The 22,282-nt window shown below is 43.1% G+C and overlaps 1 protein-coding gene across 1 annotated transcript in view; it reads left to right on the top strand.

Annotated features, from left to right (window-relative positions):
• Rapgef2 (Rap guanine nucleotide exchange factor 2) overlaps positions 1 to 22,282 on the top strand; it is a 175,411-nt gene that overhangs the window by 62,864 nt on the left and 90,265 nt on the right. The window contains exons 3-4 of the mRNA XM_029538030.1: positions 7,164 to 7,234; positions 11,362 to 11,418. Of these exons, the coding sequence (XP_029393890.1) occupies positions 7,164 to 7,234; positions 11,362 to 11,418 (128 nt within the window). The remainder of the gene's footprint in view (positions 1 to 7,163; positions 7,235 to 11,361; positions 11,419 to 22,282) is intronic.

Here is a 22,282-nt window from a genome sequence, read left to right as displayed (position 1 = left end):
GTCATAGAAATCTGAGGTTTGAGATAAGCCTTGGGATACGCCTCACGCTAGGTGACTTCAGCTAGGTGTCCGGGTTACCACACCTCCTCAGCTTCCATGTGGACTTAATGAAATCACCACCCCAGAGGATTGCTTTTCTTTTGGGTGTTAATTAGTAACTTTGGAAAAACAGTATTTTGCTTTCACGTGGTTTAAATAGATACTTAAACCAGATATTTAAGATGATTGTTAAAGACCCGGTGGTGGTCTGGATTCCTACCTTTTAAGTGTGCTGTCATGTCCTTAGGGCATGAGTGACTTAGGTGGAGTGAAACCCCTCAGTGGTGTAGTGACCTGGGCTTTTGTTCTAACTGCTCTGGGCTGTATCAGTCCCTGCCGGTGGAGAGGTTGGTTAAAAAACGTTAATCCCTTTTATCACCCAGCAGGGGTGCTGGGAATCAGATGGGGTGGGGTGGGGTAGTGGAAGTGTCCCCCAGCAGAGGCACGACAAAGAACCATTGTTCTCTTCATGGTCCCCAAAGACCTGAATTTGTGACCCAAGAGAGAGATTTATTTTTTTGAGTCCCAAGAAAGGGCTGTTGGTCCATTCTGCCACCTTGTGGTCATTTTGAAGACTGTCTCAGCCCGTTAAGGGGCCTTTCCCAAAGCTCTTTGACGATACTGAAGGCCCATTTCTCCTGTCTTCTTCCCACTCTTCTCAAGAGTGCTGGAGAAAGCACATGGCACCCCAGCGGAGACTGCACCCTCTTCTTTCTTTGTATCCCCCCACTCCCACCCCCTGCTCACTGTTCACTTGGGAGAAGCGTGTTTTACAGACTTTATCAGGTTCCTTCCTGGTCATGGCGAAGAAAGGAAAAGGTTGGTGTTTTACCTGAATGGGGAATGCAGTGTGGGGCGGGGCAGCTTGCAAGCTTGACTGATGCCCGAGAAGGTGCCTTCACCCTTCCTAGCTATGGAGAAGTTTCTGGACTCTGCCTGTATGACGTCAGCGTGGTCTGTGGATCTCTCAGACATGATGTATGCAGTATTGCACTAGCTTCTGTCGGACATGTTTTGGGAAATACTGCTAGCAAGGGTGTTCAAAGAGTGGCTGCTGCTCTGTGAACCGAATGATGCAGGGCCACACAGTTTCTTAATGGTGCTTTAAAACTGTGTTATTTCTAGAAGAGAGGTTTAGAAGAAACCATTTACCACCCTGAATTTCAGTTATCATCCTCAGATGAAAAAATACCCAAGAATGGTAGTTAAGTAGACTGGATCTTCAGAGAGAGTTTCAGTGTCTGCAGTACAGCTTGAGACTTACATATTAAACATTTAAAGACTAAAATTAAAATGTGTGTGTGTGTGTGTGTGTGTGTGTGTGAGAGAGAGAGAGAGAGAGAGAGAGAGAGAGTGAGTCTGTGGGTTCAAGTATAAGTTAATGGCTTTCGTGCAGGGCTCTAAGAAGGATTTGAGTGTCTGCATTTGGATGCCAGAGCTGGGACCCCCGAGTGCTCAGCAGCAGAAGGAAATTCCGTTTTTTTTTATGTTACACGACACTCTTGAGCTGCCAGAGAGGGAAGCTTGCTGTATGCTGTGAGCTGTGCCAGCCTTAAATATGTTCCTAGTTGGTCTATATTGGAGGAAAAATTAGGTGGCTGCCTTGAAAAAAGATCAAGAATTTCTTTCTTCTCTTTCCAACCAAGCCACTTGGAGCTATAGCGATTACAGATGATAAGCTGTACATTGGTCACATTTCACTTTAAAGCTGATAATACAAATCTGAATTTAAGGATTAGTGCTCAGTTATAGGGACACCAAAATTACATAACAAGAACAACGGTAGTTAAAAGCCTGAATTTACAAAGCAGAAAACTCTTAAGTCAGGTGTAGTGGTGCACACTTTAATCCCGGGACACTCCAGAGGCAGAGGGGCAGAGGGGCAGAGGGGCAGAGGGGCAGAGGGGCAGAGGGGCAGAGGGGCAGAGGGGCAGAGGGGCAGAGGGGCAGAGGCAGAGGCAGGTGGATCCCTGCGACTTCAAGGCCAGCCTGGTCTACAAAATGAGTTCTAGGACAGGTAGGGCTACATTGTGAGATCCTGTCTCCAACAAACACACACACACACACACACACACACACACACACACACACAAGCAAAAAGCTGTTTGGGCCCTTTAATAAGCTTTGTAAATATTTCATTTGACCATTAGGGGGTATATAGATGCTTGCAGATTAAACGAATATATTGTAAAAATTCTGAGGAATGTAAGTGCTTCTGGAGCACTTTAGATCTTTTAGCAGGAGTGTAGTCATTCTGATTTCCTAGATAAACTTACCTTTTTTTTGGGGGGGGCATGGTATGTGCCCTGTGTTGCTATGGAATTATGTATATAGTTGGGAGCCACACAGCCTGCCCTGTGCATTTATTACTTTGCTTCACAAATATGTTCTCAGTCACGTACAGCAGGGGAAGGAGAGGTGGGCCCCAAGGATTGTATTCTCTCTCTTTTCTCATTCTTAGTGTAGCTGTTGCATATGTTTTAATGTGGAAATACTAGGGACCTTGTAAATAAAACTTGTAAACTGAACGGTCATCTTGGGAGACACAGGCACTTTGCTGCACTGCCTTCTTAGGAGCCCTGAAAACGTAGCCTTTATACTCCTCATGAGTAGGCTGGAGACAGCCCTCTGATTCAGTGCTTGCGAGCATTTGCTCAGAAGGATAAATTACATTTATGTCTGAAGGACTCCCAATGGAGAGTATGTTGCCATCCGGGCAGTTCTTGGCTTGTGACCACTGAGCAAGTGCATGTTCCTCTCTCCTCCTCCTTAGGGCCAAGTCCACAGACGCTTGTCACCTGGCTCTAGACTGTTGCAGGTTTGCTCATTGTCACAGCATCTTGGGCCTTCATCCTCTTGAGTTAGAGCTCACATGTGCCAGCTTATTTCTAAAAATGTCAAGGCACACCTTGTATGGTGTAAGGTATTTACATACACATACATATATTAAACAAAACCTTTTAAAAGGGAAATCCTTTGACTAAACTGTAGATTAAATAATTACCTCCTTTATTTTAATCCTCATCATCCTTTTTCTTATGTAACCCTGGAGATTAGGAATGTGCCACCCCAGTCCCTGGTGGGGCAGGGGATGGGGGAGGAGTTCTTTCCCTAGGTGTGCCACAGGTCATATGAAAATGTGCTGTATGCTGTTGTTGTAGTCCCGATGCTAGCAAACAGAAGCCATTGTAAGCTAGCTTTAGGTGAACTGTATGTTTGCTGTGCTGTCCCTTTATGTTCAGATAGAGTCTCTGAGAGGAGGAGTCAGTCTGTCTCCATCTTCTTCCCTGTGGGGGCTCCCCTATGCTTATAGCCATTAAATACATTAAATAGAATGTATTTAAGGACGCCTTTGTCTTTAAGAAAGGGACTTTATTTGTCATGGGAAAACTTCATTCCAATTGCCCTGTCAACCTCATTGTCTTCTTGGTTGCGGCTCTTTTATAACTTTAATCTCCTTTGAAATGGCATCTATTTTTGTAAAACGGATGTCCTTCCTAGGGTAGAAGGAAAAGCTTATTGTTCTAAAATAAATTTTGCTTCCTGCTTACAGCAATGTGTTCCTGTTTGTGCTCAGAGTCCAGAGAATTTCAGGGAAAGTAGCTTACATTTTTAAAGGGTCTCGCGTCCATAGTAATGTTCCCGTGGACTCCGGCTTAGAAAGTATGGTTGGGGAGGGTGGGGAATGTCTCAGCTGGCACACCAGCTTCTTGAGAAAGCGGAAACTGGAGCTGTAGGTGATTTAGTGCCTCTGCATTTTGTTTTCTATGAAGTTTGTTGAAAACTTCATTTGCTGACTCTAAAGAGAAAATGAACATTGTGAGCCACAAATATACTTTCCAGAAGGCCATGTGTGTCTGGGATGATGAGGTTTTACCCTAGGATGTTGGCAGACACGCTCTGTACAATTCTTGCCTCTCAGAAAAAAGGGTCCTGCCTTCTGGTTATCTCAGTTCGTGTCCTAGGTCATGGGTGAAAGGAGCGCGCGAGAGAACTTCACACGCAGGCTGCTCCCTCTTTCCTTTGTTTTGTATTCTGTAGCTTACCTGTAGCCATGTTTTATCTATTTATCTATCCGTCCATCTTTTTCTCCTTCCCTCCATCCCTCCCTCCCCTCCTCCCTTTGGGTTAAAGAGCAGAGGTTTTCTGATGAACACCAAACTGTGTCCTTAAGGTTCAATGACACATTGCTTGTTAGCAACCGGGGAGGCACTAATGTTCATATAGAAACTACTTACTAAGGTATCTAGTTCAAGCTAGACAACATCAGCTTTCAGGTAGGAGAGCAATGTAGACTAACTCTGTCATCTTACTATAAGCCCCCTGAGTGCAGACCATTTAAACACATTTCTTTTGAGACACTTACTAAGAGTAATACAAGAGCTGGGTGTGGTGGCACACGCCTTTAATCCCAGCACTTGGGAGGCAGAGGCAGGCAGATCTCTGTGTTTGAGGCCAGCTTGGTCTTCAGAGCACATTCTAGGACAGCCAGGGCTACACAGAGAAATCCTGTCTGGAAAAACAGCAACAGCAACAACAACAACAACAACAACCACAACAACAATAACAACAAAAGTTTGTCATCTATTTAAATCTATAAAATACAAGAAACAGCTGGTGAGATGACTCAGCAGTTAAGAGCACTTATTCTTGCAGAGGACAAAGTTCAATACCCAGCATCCCCTGTGGCTCACAGACATTTGCAACTGGAGTTCCAGGGTACTCAATGCCTCCTGGCCTCCGTGGATATTGCAGATGGTGCTATACATAAACACATGCAAGGAAAACACCCATACACATAATATACAGCAGTTACACCTGAAACCAAACCAAAACGGAAAAAACCAGAAACAAACAAACAAACAAACAAACAACCCCAACCCCATCCCCACCCAAATGTCCATGAAACAGAATTTTATGGTCATGAATTGCTTGAGTGGTGTTTAATTTATGCAGTTCTGTAGGTTTAGAAGGAAATTCTGCTTTCAAAAGTACTGCCAGGCATTAGTATGAAAACAGTCAGTCTGTAACTCCCTTCCTGGAGCCTCTGTGTTGTGAGCTGCAGGCACAGTAACAACTGCCAACACGTTCCCTTATGTCAGCGACTGTACTCCATTGCTCTATTTACCAGTTATGGTCTTAAGGTAAATAGACACTGGTGGTAATTATTCATAGGCTACATATGCTCTATACGTATGCATTATGCACTGATTAACTTTTTAAGTCCACATACATCATACAACATACATGGTACATATGACACAACTTATTCAGAAATATGAGCGTGAAACAGCTGTGGTGTTGTGAAACGGGCAGATTAGTAAAGTGCCGGTTGGTCAGTGAACAGACTCTTTTTTCGATGGTTTGGTGGAGTTTATGTGAAGGAAAGACATTTGCTGTCACAGGCCTGAGCTCTCTGCTGGGGCTCTGCAGCTGCCTTCTCTCTGATTTTGTCTCTGAGACCCAAGCTCTTACTTCCGTACATCTCTTTCAGACTTTCTTTTCTAGATATGGCTTAAACATCTTGTTTCTAATACTTTCTTGGTCACTCAGTGTGAACTCCCTGCTGGATAATGCATGTGGGTCGGTCGTTTTGTGAATTTTCATTGAAAAAAAAAAAAAGCAGTGTAGGTGTCAGGCAGATTGAAAGAGTTTTGCAGGCAACTTGGTGGGAAAACATGGGATGGTGGCAGTACTACATCTGTATAGGTCTTCTTGATCGACCTGAGAAGGGCAAGCTTTGTGATTTCTGGTGGGTTGTCACTTTTTACAGCTGTTGCCTAAAAGGAGCAAGTTTAATCTGCAGACACCTTCTAATAACCCTAATTTTAGATTTTGACAGATTTAGAGGAGAAAATTCTGATTTATATTGTTGTTAATCATGAACTGTGTAGCCCTAGGTTACACTGGAATCCTGTAATATTGATTCCTTTCTGGCTCTTCATATAGGACTATAAATAGGACATCGATGTTGTGATTATAAAAAGATATAGGGATATGTTCTATGGGGATGGTGGAAGGGGGTGCCTTGGTGGGCCCATTCCAAGGCATCCCTTCCCCCTGAGGGACCAGCCACATGATGGTATAGTATAGAATAGAGTTTATTCAGAGCATGGGGAGGGGAGTTAAGAGGGTAGTAGAGGCAGAGAAAGGGAGAGAGGGAGAGGGAGAAGGAGAGGGAGAAGGAGAAGAAGAAGAAGAAGAAGTAGTAGTAGTAGTAGTGGTGGTGGAGGTGGCTGGCCATGACCATGTGGAGAGAGGGGAGAAGGGTATGGGGCAAGAGGGGGGAGCAAGGGGGCAAGAGGCAAGGGCACGAAGCGGGAGTGAGAGAGAGAGAGAGAGAGAGAGAGAGAGAGAGAGAGAGAGAGAGAGAGAGAGAGAGAGAAAATGAGCAAGCAGCCTCTTATATAGTGGGACAAACCTACCTGAATGTTGCCAGGTAACTGTAGGGAGAAGCATACCTGGCTGTTGCCAGATAACTGTGGGGTGGAGTCCAGACAGAATACCAACAATCACATCTTTACCTATTCTGAACTTTTGTGAATGTCCATTCTGAACTTTTTTGAATGATTTTGAATCTTTTTTCTTTTATCATGAGCTAGAGGAAAAAGAGAAGGGTTCTCTCTCTTTATTTTATATCTAAATATTAGACACTTTATTTTGTTAAGTACTAAAAGTTAAGTTCATACCTGATTTTTAAGTGGTTATAAAATAACATTAATATTGAGAAAATAATTTGAATAATCATCTTGAGGAATGCCCATACTTTGAAAGGAAAATACTGTATTTGCTATTTTGATATAAGTAGCAGAAAACATGTAATAAAGAACAGCTGGTAAAGAATTTGATAAGTTTGAGCTTATTAACTCAATAGATTTTGTGTATGTTCTGAAGGCAGTTGTAATGGATAGCATTTGAACATGCTAGCTTTTCTTTGAAAATGTTAATTTTAATGTCTAAGAAGTTATGTGTATCTCTCTCGATATATATATATATATATATATATATATATATATATATATATATATATATATATATATATGCTGTTTAATTTGTAGCCTGTTATTTTAGAAAAACTTATTTTCCTGACAAGCCTAATAATTCTATTCTTTTCTTTGAAACAGGACCTGGAAATAGTGTATTCCTATTTACATGGTATGGAAGCCTTATCCAACCTGAGGGAGCACCAACTAAGGTGTGTATTCAGTTTTAATAATTTAACAGCGATAGAATGCTGTGGGTCTCTATGTTCCTTTGTTAGTAAGACTTGAGCTTAAAGAAAATGTAGCACATGGATACTCTGCTTGATGTGTAACCCCGTGCTTTCTTTGATACTTTTTGCAAGGTTGAGTTCAGTTTCATTCACATATATTTTAGTGTTTCTGTATAGTAAAATTCTTGTACTTCTACCCCAGTGTCTGCCTCCGTTGTAATGAGCTTCAGTTGGTACAAACACCAGAAGGGGGAGGTGTTTCTGTTCCTGGTTTTTATATGCATGTCTACATCTTGTCTACAGCTCAGCATTCAGATGTGTTTTTAAAATATTCAGCAAGTGATTAGGCTCATTGCTTTAGTGTAGTCTAGATCTCTGAAGGAATATACTTACTACCTCAAGTACGTAGCTGGCCCCTTGTGGGCAGCATAGTTTTTATCATGCTGATTTCAGTGGAGTATGCTCATATAAATATCTTCCCACTGCTGCTGTACAATAATTGACTAGTTTCATTTACAGTTACCCAAGTTTCATCATAAAGAGGTGACTTGGTTTTAACTGCAATAGGAGGTAAAGGACCGGGTGGAGACAGTTGCCAACTAAGATATAATGAGGTCGTATTTCTTTCCATTCTGTCTAGTTATGATGCCAACCATTTTTAATTATGGAAGTAATACCCTTTAAACACTAATTAATTTTTGAGTATGTCAGCTTCATATTTGTCTGTTAATTGAAAAAGTATCAAGAGGATTAAATGTTTCTCAAATTAATTTTTTAATGAAAATCATTTAAATTAAACTCAATTGTAGATTAAGTGTTTAAAAATCTAGACAGGTTTTTATTAGAAAGAACAAAACTGGGATTTTTGAAGATGACTCTAAAATTGTAGTGATAGCAATTAAGTGTTTAACTTTCTTCTCTTCTCTTCTCTTCTCTTCTCTTCTCTTCTCTTCTCTTCTCTTCTCTTCTCTTCTCCCCCCCCCCCCCCCCCCCTCTCTCTCTCTCTCTCTCTCTCTCTCTCTCTCTCTCTCTCTCTCTCCCCCCCCCCCCCCCCCGCCTCCTGGGGAGGTTTTAAAACAGGGTTTCCCTGTGTAACCTTGGCTGTTCTGGAATTTGCTCTGTAGATCAGGCTTTACCTTGAACTCACAGAGAAACACCTGCCTCTGCCTTCCAGTGCTGAGATTAAAGACATGTGCCACCACTGTTGGGTTCATTCGATATTTTGTGATGACTGTTTTCCTAAGGAAAACATTTAAAAGTACAAGTAATAGCAGACTCATATACTTAACAGCTAGCTTCAAAGTTACTTACTTTCTACCATTTCTGAGGTGATTCTTAGGTAGACATACTAATTCAAGAGTATAACAGTCTATCCTTAGAACGTGTTTCAAAACTTTGTAAGATTTGTTGGCATTATTACATGTGTGAGCCCTTCAGATGTCCGACTGCTTCTCCATGTGTCTTGTCTCTAGCAACAGCCTAGCCTGAGTGTAGCTTTAGAACAGACCATAGATGGGTTCTGTAGCAGAAAAGGTTCATGTCAACCACTGCCTGGCTGCAGTAAACTGCTTCCATTTCTGGGAAAATGAACCTATTTCCTCGAGGTAAATTCTTTTCTTTGCGTTTTGCTAAGTAGGTTTTACCCTGGGATAACAGGGAAGAGCCACCCTCACTTGCATTTACTACAGTTCTGCAGGTATAGATGGTAAAAAGCTCCAAGTAAGGTTTCATTTACCCACCCCAGCCCTGGCTGACCTGTGTGGGCAGGAGAGTGAGTGGAGACTTCAGCAGGTGCCTCACTGTGCTGTCAGTGCCCACACGTTGCACCTTAGCTCTTCAAATCTTCAGGTATATTTTTCCAACATGATTTTGGCTTTTTTTTTTTCTGATGTTTAATCTATACGGGCTAAGAGTTGCAGATTTGCTGAGTAAAGAAGTATGGCGGTTAGGAGCAGAGCTCAGAAAGCTTTTAGGAACAGAACTGTCACATGAGCACGTGACAGTATTTAGTGCTGAGATTCCCTCCCCTTTCCTGCTCTGATGGAGCTTAGATTCTGGACCTTGTATTTAATAGGAGGACTCTACCACTGAGATACATGCCCAGCCACATGGAGTGTTAGGAACAGAAACCCTGTTGAAGTACATTATGTTCGTCAGCATTATCAATTATCAATTATTATTTTATAGACACATGGAGATCATTAAGAAATAACAAAGTCATAGTTGCTCTACTCTTTAGTTCTGGGGATGTCACACTACTTTTGCTTAACCACATCTCTTGAGCCTCTGCTTTCACATCTGTAAAATGTTGTCGTCACGGTGATTACTAAGTTGTTTCTTCTTTCCCATTTGGTGTTTGTTAGAGGCTTCAAACTTTGCAAACGAAATTTGGTAAAGTTGTATCCTACTGCATAAAAAAAAAGTCCTACTTACTGCAACATTGTAAACATTAATTTCTTTCCTACACTGAGGGAGGAACCCAGTCACATTCTGAGAACAGTGAGAAAGAAGGGTTTCAGGGAAACCCCTGATAGTTCTTTGGTGAAGCAAATCTTCGTAATGCAAATGTTAAAAAAATGTAAATGTACAGAGAACATAAAGAAGAAAAAAATAATTATAATCTACTCTGTTAAGAGTGTGATTTTGGGCTGGAGAGATGGCTCAGTGGTTAAGAGCACTGACTGCTCTTTGAGAGGTCCTGAGTTCAATTCCCAGCAACCACATGGTGACTCACAACCATCTGTAATGGGATCTGATGCCCTCTTCTGGTGTGTCAGAAGACAGCTACAGTGCACTCACATACATAAAATAAAAATAAATCTTAAAAAAAAAAAAAGAGTGTGATTCTGCTTTCTGAATTATGTGACATCAGGAGGTCTAGTTCCCAGGAACAGCTAAGGGTATTCTGGAACAACCTGGTCCCAGTGTGTGAGAACCAGGTCGAAAGTGCATTGAGGGCAGCCGGGCACAGGACTGAGCATGTGCCACTTCCCTAATAGAACTATAGTCCCAGCGGTGACAAGACTAGTGGACCTGGGTGAATTAGGTCAGAACTAGGGCACTTAGAAAACATTCAGGACAAAAGTGATGTCATTGCATTTGGGTTGGACCTGATTTTTCTTAAGCTAATACTTAGGGTATCAGCCACTTAGTTGACTCAGATGGCATCTGGGTCAGCGTTGTTAAAATTCCATATTCCACGTACATGGTTTTGAATATTTGGAGCATGCTGAGCTACTACATTGAGGGGCGCAGACCAACCAGTATTACTTAGGGGCAGTCATGACCATTGTGATTCAAGATGGCTGTAATCATGTCAAGTTGAATCCCTGCTTGTGGGGATAGCAGTAAGAGTAAGGGAAACAAGCTCTGGAGAGTTTTTAATTGAGGTCAGCAAACAGGAAAGATCCCAGCAGTTGTTCAGAATGAAGTGATGCCGGGATGTCATGCTGCAGAAGCATTTTCACGAGAAGTAGTAGTCACATTGTCATTCCTGTGTATTTTGGAAAAGTTAATTGGTATTAATATGACACTTTTTGATGTTTGAGAAAAAAAATTGAAAATTAAATATTCATATTTTCACTTTTTCTTTTTAAATAAGGTGTGTGTCAGCTGAAATAACAACCCCTTTAGTTCTAAAGTCTCCATTTGCTCACTCTTCATGCAAGTACCGAGTCAATAAAAGCCTGCATTGGCTTGGAATTCCACACTGCTCAGTACCATTTGTGTAGAGCTGTGAATGATGTTATCACCTTTTAAATGAATAGGTTTTCCTTTCTGACTTGGTTTTCTACGCCTTCTCTAATGTATTTACCTTGGAGGACATGCTGTGACTGCATGCCGTTTACTAAGTATGAAATAGCCCCCCATAAAGTGCACGTGGGAGCCTGGCTCATCTTCTAGTGCGAGGGTGGAACTGTGTGTTTGAGAAACAGGTGGGGCAGATTTTGATTTGCTTTGTTGAACTCTACTGCCATCAGTACCCACTTTGAAGGTAAATGATTTAAATGAGCATGTGAAGTCGTAAGTAAACTTGAAATTTCACCCCGTGGCTCATTCCAGTTGTTTCAGTGGCAAATGCGTGACTTCACTCTCCTTCTTTCTTACAGGCTAATGTGCGAAACTGTGAGATATGAGAGACACGAAGCTAACGAAGTTCTATACTAGTAGGTATTCCTTTCTGATTATATGTTGTGTGGTGCAGTGGTGCAGAGGGTTAGCAGCAGCGGGTTCAGTTAACCGGGCCTTTCGGGGGGATGGGGCTTAGAGAAGCTAACTCACTTGCCATAGCGAGACATTGGAGGCATTTTAGCTGTTTGCAGTAGTAGACTGGCTAGCTCCCATTTGTGTTTACACCTCTCCAGTGGGGTAGAGACGGGGTTTTGTATTGTGGATATTTTCTGTTCCTGTCCTCGTGAAAGAGGAAGTGAGTGGTAGTCATCCTGATATAACAAACAAGTCTTCCCACAGCCACAGCGGGTGGTTCAGTCTAGGAACAGGCAGACGAGCCTCTACATCTTTTATTTTTAAAATTGTACTAATGGTTCTTTAAAGATGCGGGTTGTATTTCTTAAAGACTAACACCTGGCTCTTAAGAGAGTGCGGCGAGTCCAGAGGAGCACACACTGCATTCTAAGTCTAAAGCTGCTCTGCTGTTGTCACTAGTGGGTGATATTTACTGTGATGGCCTGTGCTGACTCTGTCCTGCTTCTTACAGCACTTACTCAGTAGTGACTCCTTCTCAGGCAAGATATAGGCAACACTTAAAGAAAGAGAGGAAAGACAGCTACCTTCTGAAGGAGTTTGTAACCTATAACAGAGGCGGAAATGGAACAACAGGAAACATGGCAAAATTGGGACAGAAAGATGAGAGGGAGGAGAGAGCCCTCAGATGTTGGAGCCCTTTGAGGCTAGGTCTCAGAATTGTGTTCCACAGACTACAGAGACCTTGGGGTGGGGGGTGGGTGGGGGTGCATTATTAGTGGTGTGTCAGAGATGCAGGTAGGACCAGCAGATTGTAAAGGATGTGATTGGAAGGTGCCACTCAATGCTTTGAAGCTGTGATGACACTTGTGAGGTGCTCTGTGAAAGTGAAGGGGTGCACTTCTCTTCATGTAAGTGTATCACTGGAAACTGAAGCTTGATGTCTCTGTATGAAGTAAGAATCCTGAGCTGCTGAGCCATGTCTCCAGCCCTTGTTAGGTCTCCTTTAATGTGTAGCTTGGTGGCTGGTTTTCAAGCAACAAAGTGTTATGACCAAATGCTGCCAACCCTTCAAACTCCCCCAATGGCCATACCCACGGATGCATGAGAACAAGAAGGTTATGTCAAGGCGAGTGGATGCAAAAGCAAGTAGCTGAGAACCTAGCTGTAGAAAGATGAAGGAGGAGGGGCCTAGACACGTAGGCAGGGCTAGGATTTGGAGAAGTTGGTAGATTGGAATTAGCATAATTTCTTAGGCTGTAGCATTTGACACTGATTGCTGTTCATGCAGCTGTTGTGTTTCCATGGCAAAGTGTGTTTAGTTATTGACCAAGGAGTAATTGATACCAAGAACTGGCCACAGGGAGAAAAGTGCTTTTAATGTAGTTCTGAAGACACTGCGGTGTAAGTGGCTGCAGTGCTTGTTTCCTTGTGGAGCCTGTGGAGTAGGCTTGCAGATGCCCAGGTGGGAACCTCAGTGAATGTCATGGATACTGAGGCAGATCCACGAGGGGAGACACTTGTTTTCAGTCATTTTGTCCTTCTCCTCTGACATGTGATTTGCCAGGGAGCTGGTGGCATACGAATAGCAGGTACCTCCTGCCTGGTCTAGTAAGTGCTTGGTATGCAGGTGTCTCTCAAGCAGCAGTTCTCAGTACCCCACACACAGGAAATGGAGCTTTGAGGAGATCGTCCATCAGTCTAGCTCCCATAACCTAATGTGGCATCTGGACTTGAAGCCGGATCTTGGGGTTTTGCAGCTTTCTCTCTTGCCTAGGTCACCAACATTTCCCCTTTTATACCATGGCATCCCCCAAAATAATAATGGTCTTGCATATGACAGTGAACTCTCAATCATCGCCTGCCACTGTCCTCTGATGGTAGCAACCAGAGCCCACCAGCGCTCCTGTCTACACACTGTAGTTCACTGACAGTGATTATTTATTATCATTTTTCTTAGAGGTGTGTCTGTGTCTTTAAACATCCTTGGTGTTTGTTTTTATACCTTCTGGCAATGCCCATTCATATCCTAGTAGTATTAAGTGGAGTGCATTTGATTGGGCTGTCTCAGTCGCTCACATTTGTGCTTTTATTAGGTGCTGGGCTGGAGAGATGGCTCAGCGGTTAAGAGCACTGAATGCTCTTCCAGAGGCCCTGAGTTCAATTCCCAGCATCCACATGGTGGCTCACAACCATCTGTAATGGGATCAGATGCTGTCTTCTGGTGTGTCTGAAGAGAGCAACAGTGTACTCACACATACACACACACACACACACACATAAAATATACACACAAATATATAAATATACATATATAGAATAAATATATGTAATAAATAAATTAAAAAAAAACTTTAGAATTAGGTGCCAGCGGTACTTAGTAATGAGAAGTCTGGATACTCATTAAATCTTGATTTCATAAGAATATAAATTCCTGGAGTCTAAGTGCAGACTCACACAGTTGGGTTCTTGGTATTTTACTGATGTGCTTACAAAGTGTCAGTGAGGCATTTTCTTTTGTGGTCCTGTAGCAGGCAGGCTTCGACTCTTGCCAGTTTGTGTATGTGTAGTTTGAAACTTCAAGAACAGCTGGCTTGACGCTTATGTAAATCCATGCTATCCTAATAATACCTTCTTGGGGAGCTGCTCTGAGGACCTCTGAGGGAAGTGACTGTTCTGTTCTCCATGGAGCTTGGTCTGAAGAATAGTGCAATAAGCATAAATATTGGGGCTGGAGAGATGGCTCAGTGGTTAAAAGCACTGACTGCTCTTCCAGAGGTCATGAGTTCAATCCCCAGCAACCACATGGTGGCTCACAACCATCTGTCATGGGATCTGATGCCCTCTTCTGGGGTGTGTGAGACAGCTACAGTGTAGTCATATACATAAAATAAAAACTTAAAAGAATAAATATTGAAGACTTTAAAACTTTGCATTTATGAGCAGGAGATGACTAGCCATATTCCTTGCTATGTTTGTGTGCTATGGCTTTAATGATTTCACCAGGCACATATTTCTTTTGATCCAACATTATACTACATTCTCTTCATCTATAGAATGGAAACGATAGGGTTATTTCTCCAGAGTAAGATGTACATACTCCTTCTATCGGCAACTCTACTCAGGGTGCATGCATCTCGACTGAGGTAATGGGCACCCCTTCTCAGGGCTCTTGCATTCTTCCTGAGAGAGTGTGCTCTCGTACTGAGGGCAGAGGTACCCCTTCTGAGGACATGTGCCCTTCTGAGGGCTCTTGCTTCCCTTCTGAGGGTGTTTACACCTCTAAAGAAGACACAGGAGTGTTAGCAGCTGGTATCATTCTTATTATCAGCATTGCTTTGATAATTTATGTTGTGTTTTGGTCCTCCAAGGTTTTGGCTGCTTTAAGGTTTTGTTTTCCTCATGACAGTGATGCCATAACTCTTTTTGTGTCATAGTTTTCATATAAGTCAACAATGTACCACTGGTCCCCATTTAAGTTATGTTGAAATTAGAGATAGATCTGTAGTTCCAATTAAAAAAAGGCATTTTTTTTCTTTTTTTTCTCAAAAAATTGGAGGCCTTTGAGAGCTGAGCTGTAGTTGCAGCCATGGCTGCTAATGCCTTAGCTCTTGCATTTGGGAGGCTGAGATAGGGAGGGAGCCAGAACGAGGCTAGCCTGGGTTACAGGACGGCACCCTCCCTGGCAAACAAATAGGTTACACAGCAGAAACCACTTTCAGGTTGGTCCTTTCAACTGCCTTGTCCTGGTAACATGCTGATTATTTTACTGTCTGGGGAAAACTAGGGTGAACACTATAAATTCCTAGGCTGGGCGGCCTATCTGCCGCTGTGATAAATACCTTCATGAAAGGCAGCACAGGGGAGTGAGAGTTTGTCTTCGCTCACAGTTCCAGGTTATAGTCCATCCTAGTGGGGAAGCCAGAGTGCCAGGAGCTTGTTGTAACTATTGACACAGCTTCAGTCAAGAGCAGGGAGAAGTTAACGGGCTGCTCTTATTTGCTCATGCTTGGTTCCATGGTTCCATTTCTCCATTCCTGTATAGTTCAAAACTCCCTGCCTAGGTACTGATGCCGCCCACAGTGGGTTGTGTCTTCCCACATAAGAATGCTGCCTACAGATACCCACAGACCAACCACATGTAGCAAATTCCTCATTGAGGGTGTTTTCTGGGTTTTTATCAAGATGACAGTGAAAGCCAGCTATCGAAGTACCTTAATTTAGAATTGTCTGTAACATTTTAGTCTGAGGGTTGGGAAGGTGAATCAGCAGGTAGAGCACTGACCATATAAGTGTGAAGACCTGAGTTCAAATTAACACCTGTAAGACTAGACACTTTAGTGCACACCTCTGTAATCCTGCAAGATGGAGGTGGAGACAGGAAAGGCCCCAGCAGCTGATGGGCCAGCTGGCCTGCTATGCACAGGCAAAACAACAAAGAAACCCTGTTCCATACAAGGCAGAAGGCAGGACCGAACACCTGAACTTGTGCTCTGACCTCCACACGTGCTGTGTAGCCTATGTGTATGCTGCATTTGCATGCATGAATGTGCACACACATGCTTGTGTATCATACATACAAGGTAAAAAATAATAAAAAATAAAATTTCACTAGAAATGAGGTATACATTAAAAACCCTTATAAGAGAATAGTGAAAAAAAAATCACAGCATACCATCAAGTAAGTAGAGGGCCATCAACTAGGAATTTGCTGAGACATTCTTAGACTAGGCTGTCTCACAGTGCAGCACTGTGTCTGAGGTTTGGGTTTTTTTGTTTTGTTTTGTTTTGTTTTTTGACTCTTAATGCCATTCTACTCTAGCTTTTCCTAATTGCTGGCTAGCCTCACCATTTGAATTTATCAAGAAGTCAGCCACTGGAGAAAGTGTACACGCACACATCACACACACACACACACACACACACACACACACACACACACACACACACATCCCTCTAGGTCCTCAATGTGTGCATCTGTGCCTCTGCGATCCCTTTCCATATGCAGATCTGACTGAGTGCTTAGATTTCTAAGTTTTCATAGCACTTTAAGGGCTTAGCTCTGTATTTCAGGAGAGGAAATTGTTCCTCTGTGAAACAGCTGCTGTGGGGCCTCTTCAGTCTTGCTAAAGCCTTTTCATTTAAGTCTGTAAATGTGCAGTTTGGAGAGGCTCAGCAGTGGAGTGCGGTCTGTTTGCTTGCTTGCTCTGCTTTCTGGTTTTAGGGCAGGTACTGCCGAATTGCTGTCTTTCTCTTTCTGCATGCTCTTCCTGATGTGGCCTGAGGCTTTCCTCCCTTCTCTGCAGTATCTGCCCATCTGTCTCCACTGCCTCGGTCGGTCTCTCTCCTGCCCCCTGCAGGAAGACAGCTCCTTTTCCACACAGAGTGACTCCCAATCTCTGATGCCTCTTTCCTGCCTCTGCTCACAGATTGTATGCTCATGGAGAGATTTCTCCTTTGGCCTTTTCTCCACCTCCAATAATTGCATATACCTAGTTTCTCTTTTCTGCAAGTGGCCAAGCTTTTAGTTTACATTGTAGTCTCTTTGTAAAGCACAACATTAAGTACTTCATCTACTATTTTATATGGAGTTGCTTTATCTCTCTTGGAAAAAGGCATGCTCTCCTTTCCTTTCTCATCTAGAGATGTATAACTGCTACTTGGAGACACCTTCTTTGTCTGAGTTTTAAGACTTTTAACACATGCTCATGTGTATACAAACAAAATGCCAAAAGTAAGATTTTTATAATAAAAAAATCTTACTTACATAAAATAATCATGGTATCTTTAACAAATTATCTTTAGCATAGATGAGACTATTTACCTGCAAGCTGGCACGTTTATTGTAGGCATTTTTGCCTTCAGTTTTCTATGAAGCTGCCAAGTGAATCAAAACCCTGATGTAATGTTCATTGAGTGACGAGACTTACCTTATACGCATTCAGGTCACTGTGGACTGGGAATGCTACAGGCCAGTTTGCACGGACAGATGGGGCTGTGGGATAGGTGGCTGGGTGTGTGCAGGTTATCTCTAAGCCCTCCGAGGGCTGAATTACTCCAGGTGGGAAGAGGGTTCCTGTGGGGTTGAAATTACAGTGTGTAAATCACGGCCCCACAGCAGTTTCCAAGTCAGTGTCCGGGTTTGACTAGTTGCTAAATTTGATTGTTCCTCAAGCCCTTGGCCGTGTCCCTCTGCAGAGTGTAGCTGCTTTGTCGATTTGACTTACTGTAATACATATGCAGTTTATATCATAGTTGTTGAGAAAATGTTCTCAGAGTAACTTCATGACTCCTAGTGCAGTGCTCTAGCTCATTTTCAAGTGACTTCTATTGGCGTAATAACAGCACGAAGAACCCGTGGAATGTCTGGCTGGCTTTGTTAGTTCAGTATTTGATATTGTTCACTCTGCTGTTCAAATGAATTTTTCCTTGGTGTCCGCTTTGCCCCTGTACTTTCACTAGAAGACTTTTGACCAGTCTTCTTAGTTCTCTCTGATGTCGATTTCAAACCTGTCACTTAGTGCCTTTCATTGGAGAATCAGGACTTGGAGAAAAGTGAGCACACAGTGGTTGGTGTGCCTGTTTCTTTGGTTAGTTAGATCCACTCACTCACCCACTCACTCAGTCACTCACTCACTCACTTTGGAGACAAGGTGTCATTCTGTAGTCTGCATTGTTCTGGAACTCCAGGTTGAGCTCAGACCTGCAGTGGTCCTCCTGCCTCCACAGTCTGAATGCTGGACACACGGGTGTGTCACTCCCCACATTTGCTTCAGCTTTTAAAAGGTGAAGTAATTTCCTTACAGTTTAGCACTTTGGGAAAACAGGAATTACCTTCTACCCTTTAAATGTTATTTTTATATCACGGGCATTAACATTTACATCTATTTTAGTATATTGAACTATATTATTTTATAATAAAATATTCTGAAGGTGAAAAGTAAAAATGCCAAAGTTTTTTTTTTTAAATTCTTAGTAGAGTTCTGTCTGAAATACATAAATAACTGTATGTAATGAAATGATGTTTGCAAATGTATTTTTTTTTTTTTTGGCTTGATCAATTACTTGGCTGTATGGCAACATTTTTATCTATTGAACTTTAGCTTCTCTCCTTAACTACACAAAAGTAATTGATACAAATTTCATCTTTGAGTTTATAGCTTAAAATCTTAATCAAAGGAGCAAAAGAAACACAGTTATCAAACTTTGTAATAAACAGCAATTGGCCCCACTATGGTGAAAAGACTGAAATTACTGTGTATCTGGAGGGCCATCTGCATGCTGGCAGACAGCCAGGGTTCGAACTTTCTAAAGCTTGGAACACTGTGTTCACAGGAAACCCTGCCCAGCTCCACCAGTAGCAAGTGTGCTTGGAAGAGCCTCTAGGGTTCTTGGTCTTGAAAACCCTTTGACAGGAGGAGACTCAGGATGATTTATCATAGACAAGTGAAGTAGTTTCACTGTCTCTCCCCACCCCCATCACATTCATGCATTTGAGAGCACAAGTCTAAGCTGGTCAGAAGACCAGAACTACAGTTGCGCAAAATGCAAGCTTCTGGCTTTCCGTAGGGCTTCAGTGAAGGGGTGGAACTAGCAGATAGTCAAGGAAGCAGGTGCTCTTACGGATTGGGTCGCTGTCGACTCTACTTGCTGTGGGACCATTTAGATGGATGTCTGCTTTTCCCTGGGTGCCTGCAGCTTGTCTTACATTGAGAGCAGCACAGAATGCTTGCTTTCTCATGTGCCATGTGATGGGGACCATGGTACGCAGGTACCTTCCTGCTCTGACTCCCAGATGTGGCACACTCCCTGGCTTCACTTTCTGCTGTCTCCTGGTGTGCCTTCAAATGCCTACTGAAGTACAGAGATATTTCTCGGGTCCTTCTTGCTGGTGCCATGACAGTATGACACTCTGCTTGGAAAGCTCTGGATTCTGTTTCGCTACCGTGACTCTAGCCTGTCACTTTCTCTGGCTGGCAGTGTTGAGCTGAAAGCTGTGTGAGCCCCCTGGGTCTGGTATTCTCACAGCCCTCTCCTGCCACCCACCCTCATCTCTCCCAGCCTGTGTGTCAATACTTGGATGTCATTAGAAAACCTTGCCTGTCGGCCTCTCCTTACATTTCACATTGTATTAGCTGGTTAGGAGAGTTTTCAGAAGTTACTTCCTGGCCTGATAGTGATTGGTTTCCCGCTCCCAACCCCCCAGTTGATCAGTTTAAAAAAAAGAATAGTGTTATTTTTTCAACATCCTCAGTGCCATTTACAGTAGCCTGTTCTGGCCATGTGCAAGGCACACTCTCATGTAGAAACACTGCCACCATGTGGACCCGGAGGATATTGCGAAGAAATTCTTTGAGCTTAACTCTGACTTGGATGAGGAATTTTTCCATATTGTTCTGTTCATTAAGAATATTCCTAAAGGGCCTGCAAAATAGTTTAGTTAGTAAAAGTGCTTTCTGCCAAGTTTGATAAAACCTAAGTGATTCTCCCAGGACCCACATACAGGAGGAGAGAACCTGCTTCTATAAGTTGCCCTCCATTCTTGCACCATGGTTCCCCCCCCCCCCCCCAATAAATAAATGTATACAATTAAATACTTTAAAAATGAGGCCTGGGGCTGGTGAGATGGCTCAGTGGGTAAGAGCACCCGATTGCTCTTCCGAAGGTTCAGAGTTAGAATCCCAGCAACCACATGGTGGCTCATAACCATCTGTAACAAGATCTGACGCCCTCTTCTGGAGTGTCTGAAGATAGCTACAGTGTACTTACATATAATAAANTGGCTCATAACCATCTGTAACAAGATCTGACGCCCTCTTCTGGAGTGTCTGAAGATAGCTACAGTGTACTTACATATAATAAATAAATAAATCTTAAAAAAAAATGAGGCCTGTTTTAAAAACAAGCAAGCAAGCAAGCAAGCAAGCATTCTAACTAGCTGCTGCAGGGCGTTTGCAGACCTGCTTGTGGTTAAACAAAACATAAGACTTCTGTATAGTTTAAAGTTGTTGTCCTTTTGCTGGGACAGTCTGTGAGCTAGCTTCTAATGTACGGTTCTGCCATCCCATCTCCCCGCGTGGCTCTTACTGCCTGCTCACACCCCCGTTCTGTCCATTGTGCTGTTTTCTTCCGAATCTCCTTTGATTCCTTCTTCTGCACCACTCCCACCTCGGCTCTCATCCCTCCTGTGTCCCTGCCTGCATCCCTGCCTGCCTAGACGCTTCCTTACTTCCTGCCCCAGCTGCTGGCTGTCAGCTCTTTATTATAACCAGCCAGCAGTGAGACAACAGCAGGTTCATCTCTTTGGTGGCCTAAGGCATTGAGGGCTGCCTGATCTTCATCTTTTAGGCCAGGGTGGAAGGACATTTACAAATAGAAAACCGAGTGATGGACCATAGAAATGACAATTCTATGGTCAGCACTAGGCTCTGTGCCGCACAGTAATGGACAATTGAAAATACAGAGCCACACCTTAAGGCAGTGCAAGGAAGGTCACCTCAACCAGGTGACCTAGAGCGCATGCACTGACAGGACCAACAGGAGTTAGAGTCGTAAGGGGAAGCACTGAGCGATTACTTGCTACCTTGGTGACTGCCAAGTGAACTCGGGGATGCTAGGAAGAAAGTGGTTCACTCAACCAGAGAGGTGCTTAGCCTCAGAGGAACTTGAATGATAAAAACTTAGTTTATCATAGAAAAGGTACTGTCCAAGGCAGAAACATCAGGTTTCTTCAGAGACTCTGAGGAATAGGTAATGAAAATAAGTTTGGTGTGCTAAGTGAGTGTGAGCTGTCGGCTAGATGGACAGAGGTAGGGAAGAGAATTGGTGTTTTTCTTTTCTTTTGTTCTTCAGTCTCAGCCGGAAAAACTAAAGTGACTTAAACTGTTGTATTAGCACTATCGTAATGGGGCTGGCGTGATGGCTCAGCGGGTGACTGCTCTACCAAAGGTCCTGAGTTCAAATCCAGCAACCACATGGTGGCTCACAACCATCTGTAATGAGATCTGACACCCTCTTCTGGTGCGTCTGAAGACAGCTACAGTGTACTTAATTATAATAATAAATAAATCTTTAAAAAAACTATTGAAAAAAAGAAAAAAAAACCTATTGTAACTTTGTAAGGAAGCTGGTGATGCCTGGTTTCAAGATCGAGGACCCAGAACTATAGAATTCAACTTGTTTAGCATCACGTAGTCACTGGGAGAGAGAATGCCAACAACCTGGGGCTTCCTGCCACTGCTGTGTCTGACTGCATGTGGGCTGCTCAGGGTACCGGATTCTGTCCCATCACGAGCTGTGATTATAACACAAGCGTGTCATGGTTTCAATGACCTGATCATTGATACTGAATGTCGTTGGGTAGGCACACAGTTCTGATCAGTGCCAGGGGCCATGTTTTAGTCAGGATTTCTATTGCTGTGATAAAACATCATGACCAAAAAGCAAGTTGGGAAGAAAGATTTTATTTGGCTTACACTTCTAGATTCTAGTCTCTCATTGGAGGAAGTCAGGACAGGGACTCAGGAGGGCAGGAACTTGGAGGCAGAAGCTGATATAGATAGAGGCCATGGAGGGGTGCTGCTTACTGGCTGGCTCCCCATGGCTAGTTCAGAACACAGGACCAGCAGCCCAGGGATGTCCCCACCCACAACAGGCTAGGTCCTCCATCGTTAGCCACTAATTTAAAAAATACCTTACAGCTGGAGCTTATGGAGACCTTTTCTCAGTTGAGGGTCCCTCCTTTCAGATAGCTATAGCTTGGGTCATGCTGACAATAAGACTCACCAGCACAGGCCATGTCAGTGAGATTGGAGGAAGAGGAAAGCT

The sequence above is a fragment of the Mus pahari genome, chromosome 4 (genome assembly GCF_900095145.1).
Source record: "Mus pahari chromosome 4, PAHARI_EIJ_v1.1, whole genome shotgun sequence".
Taxonomy (NCBI): Eukaryota; Metazoa; Chordata; class Mammalia; order Rodentia; family Muridae; genus Mus; species Mus pahari.
This window is presented reverse-complemented; position numbering and strand designations above follow the sequence as displayed.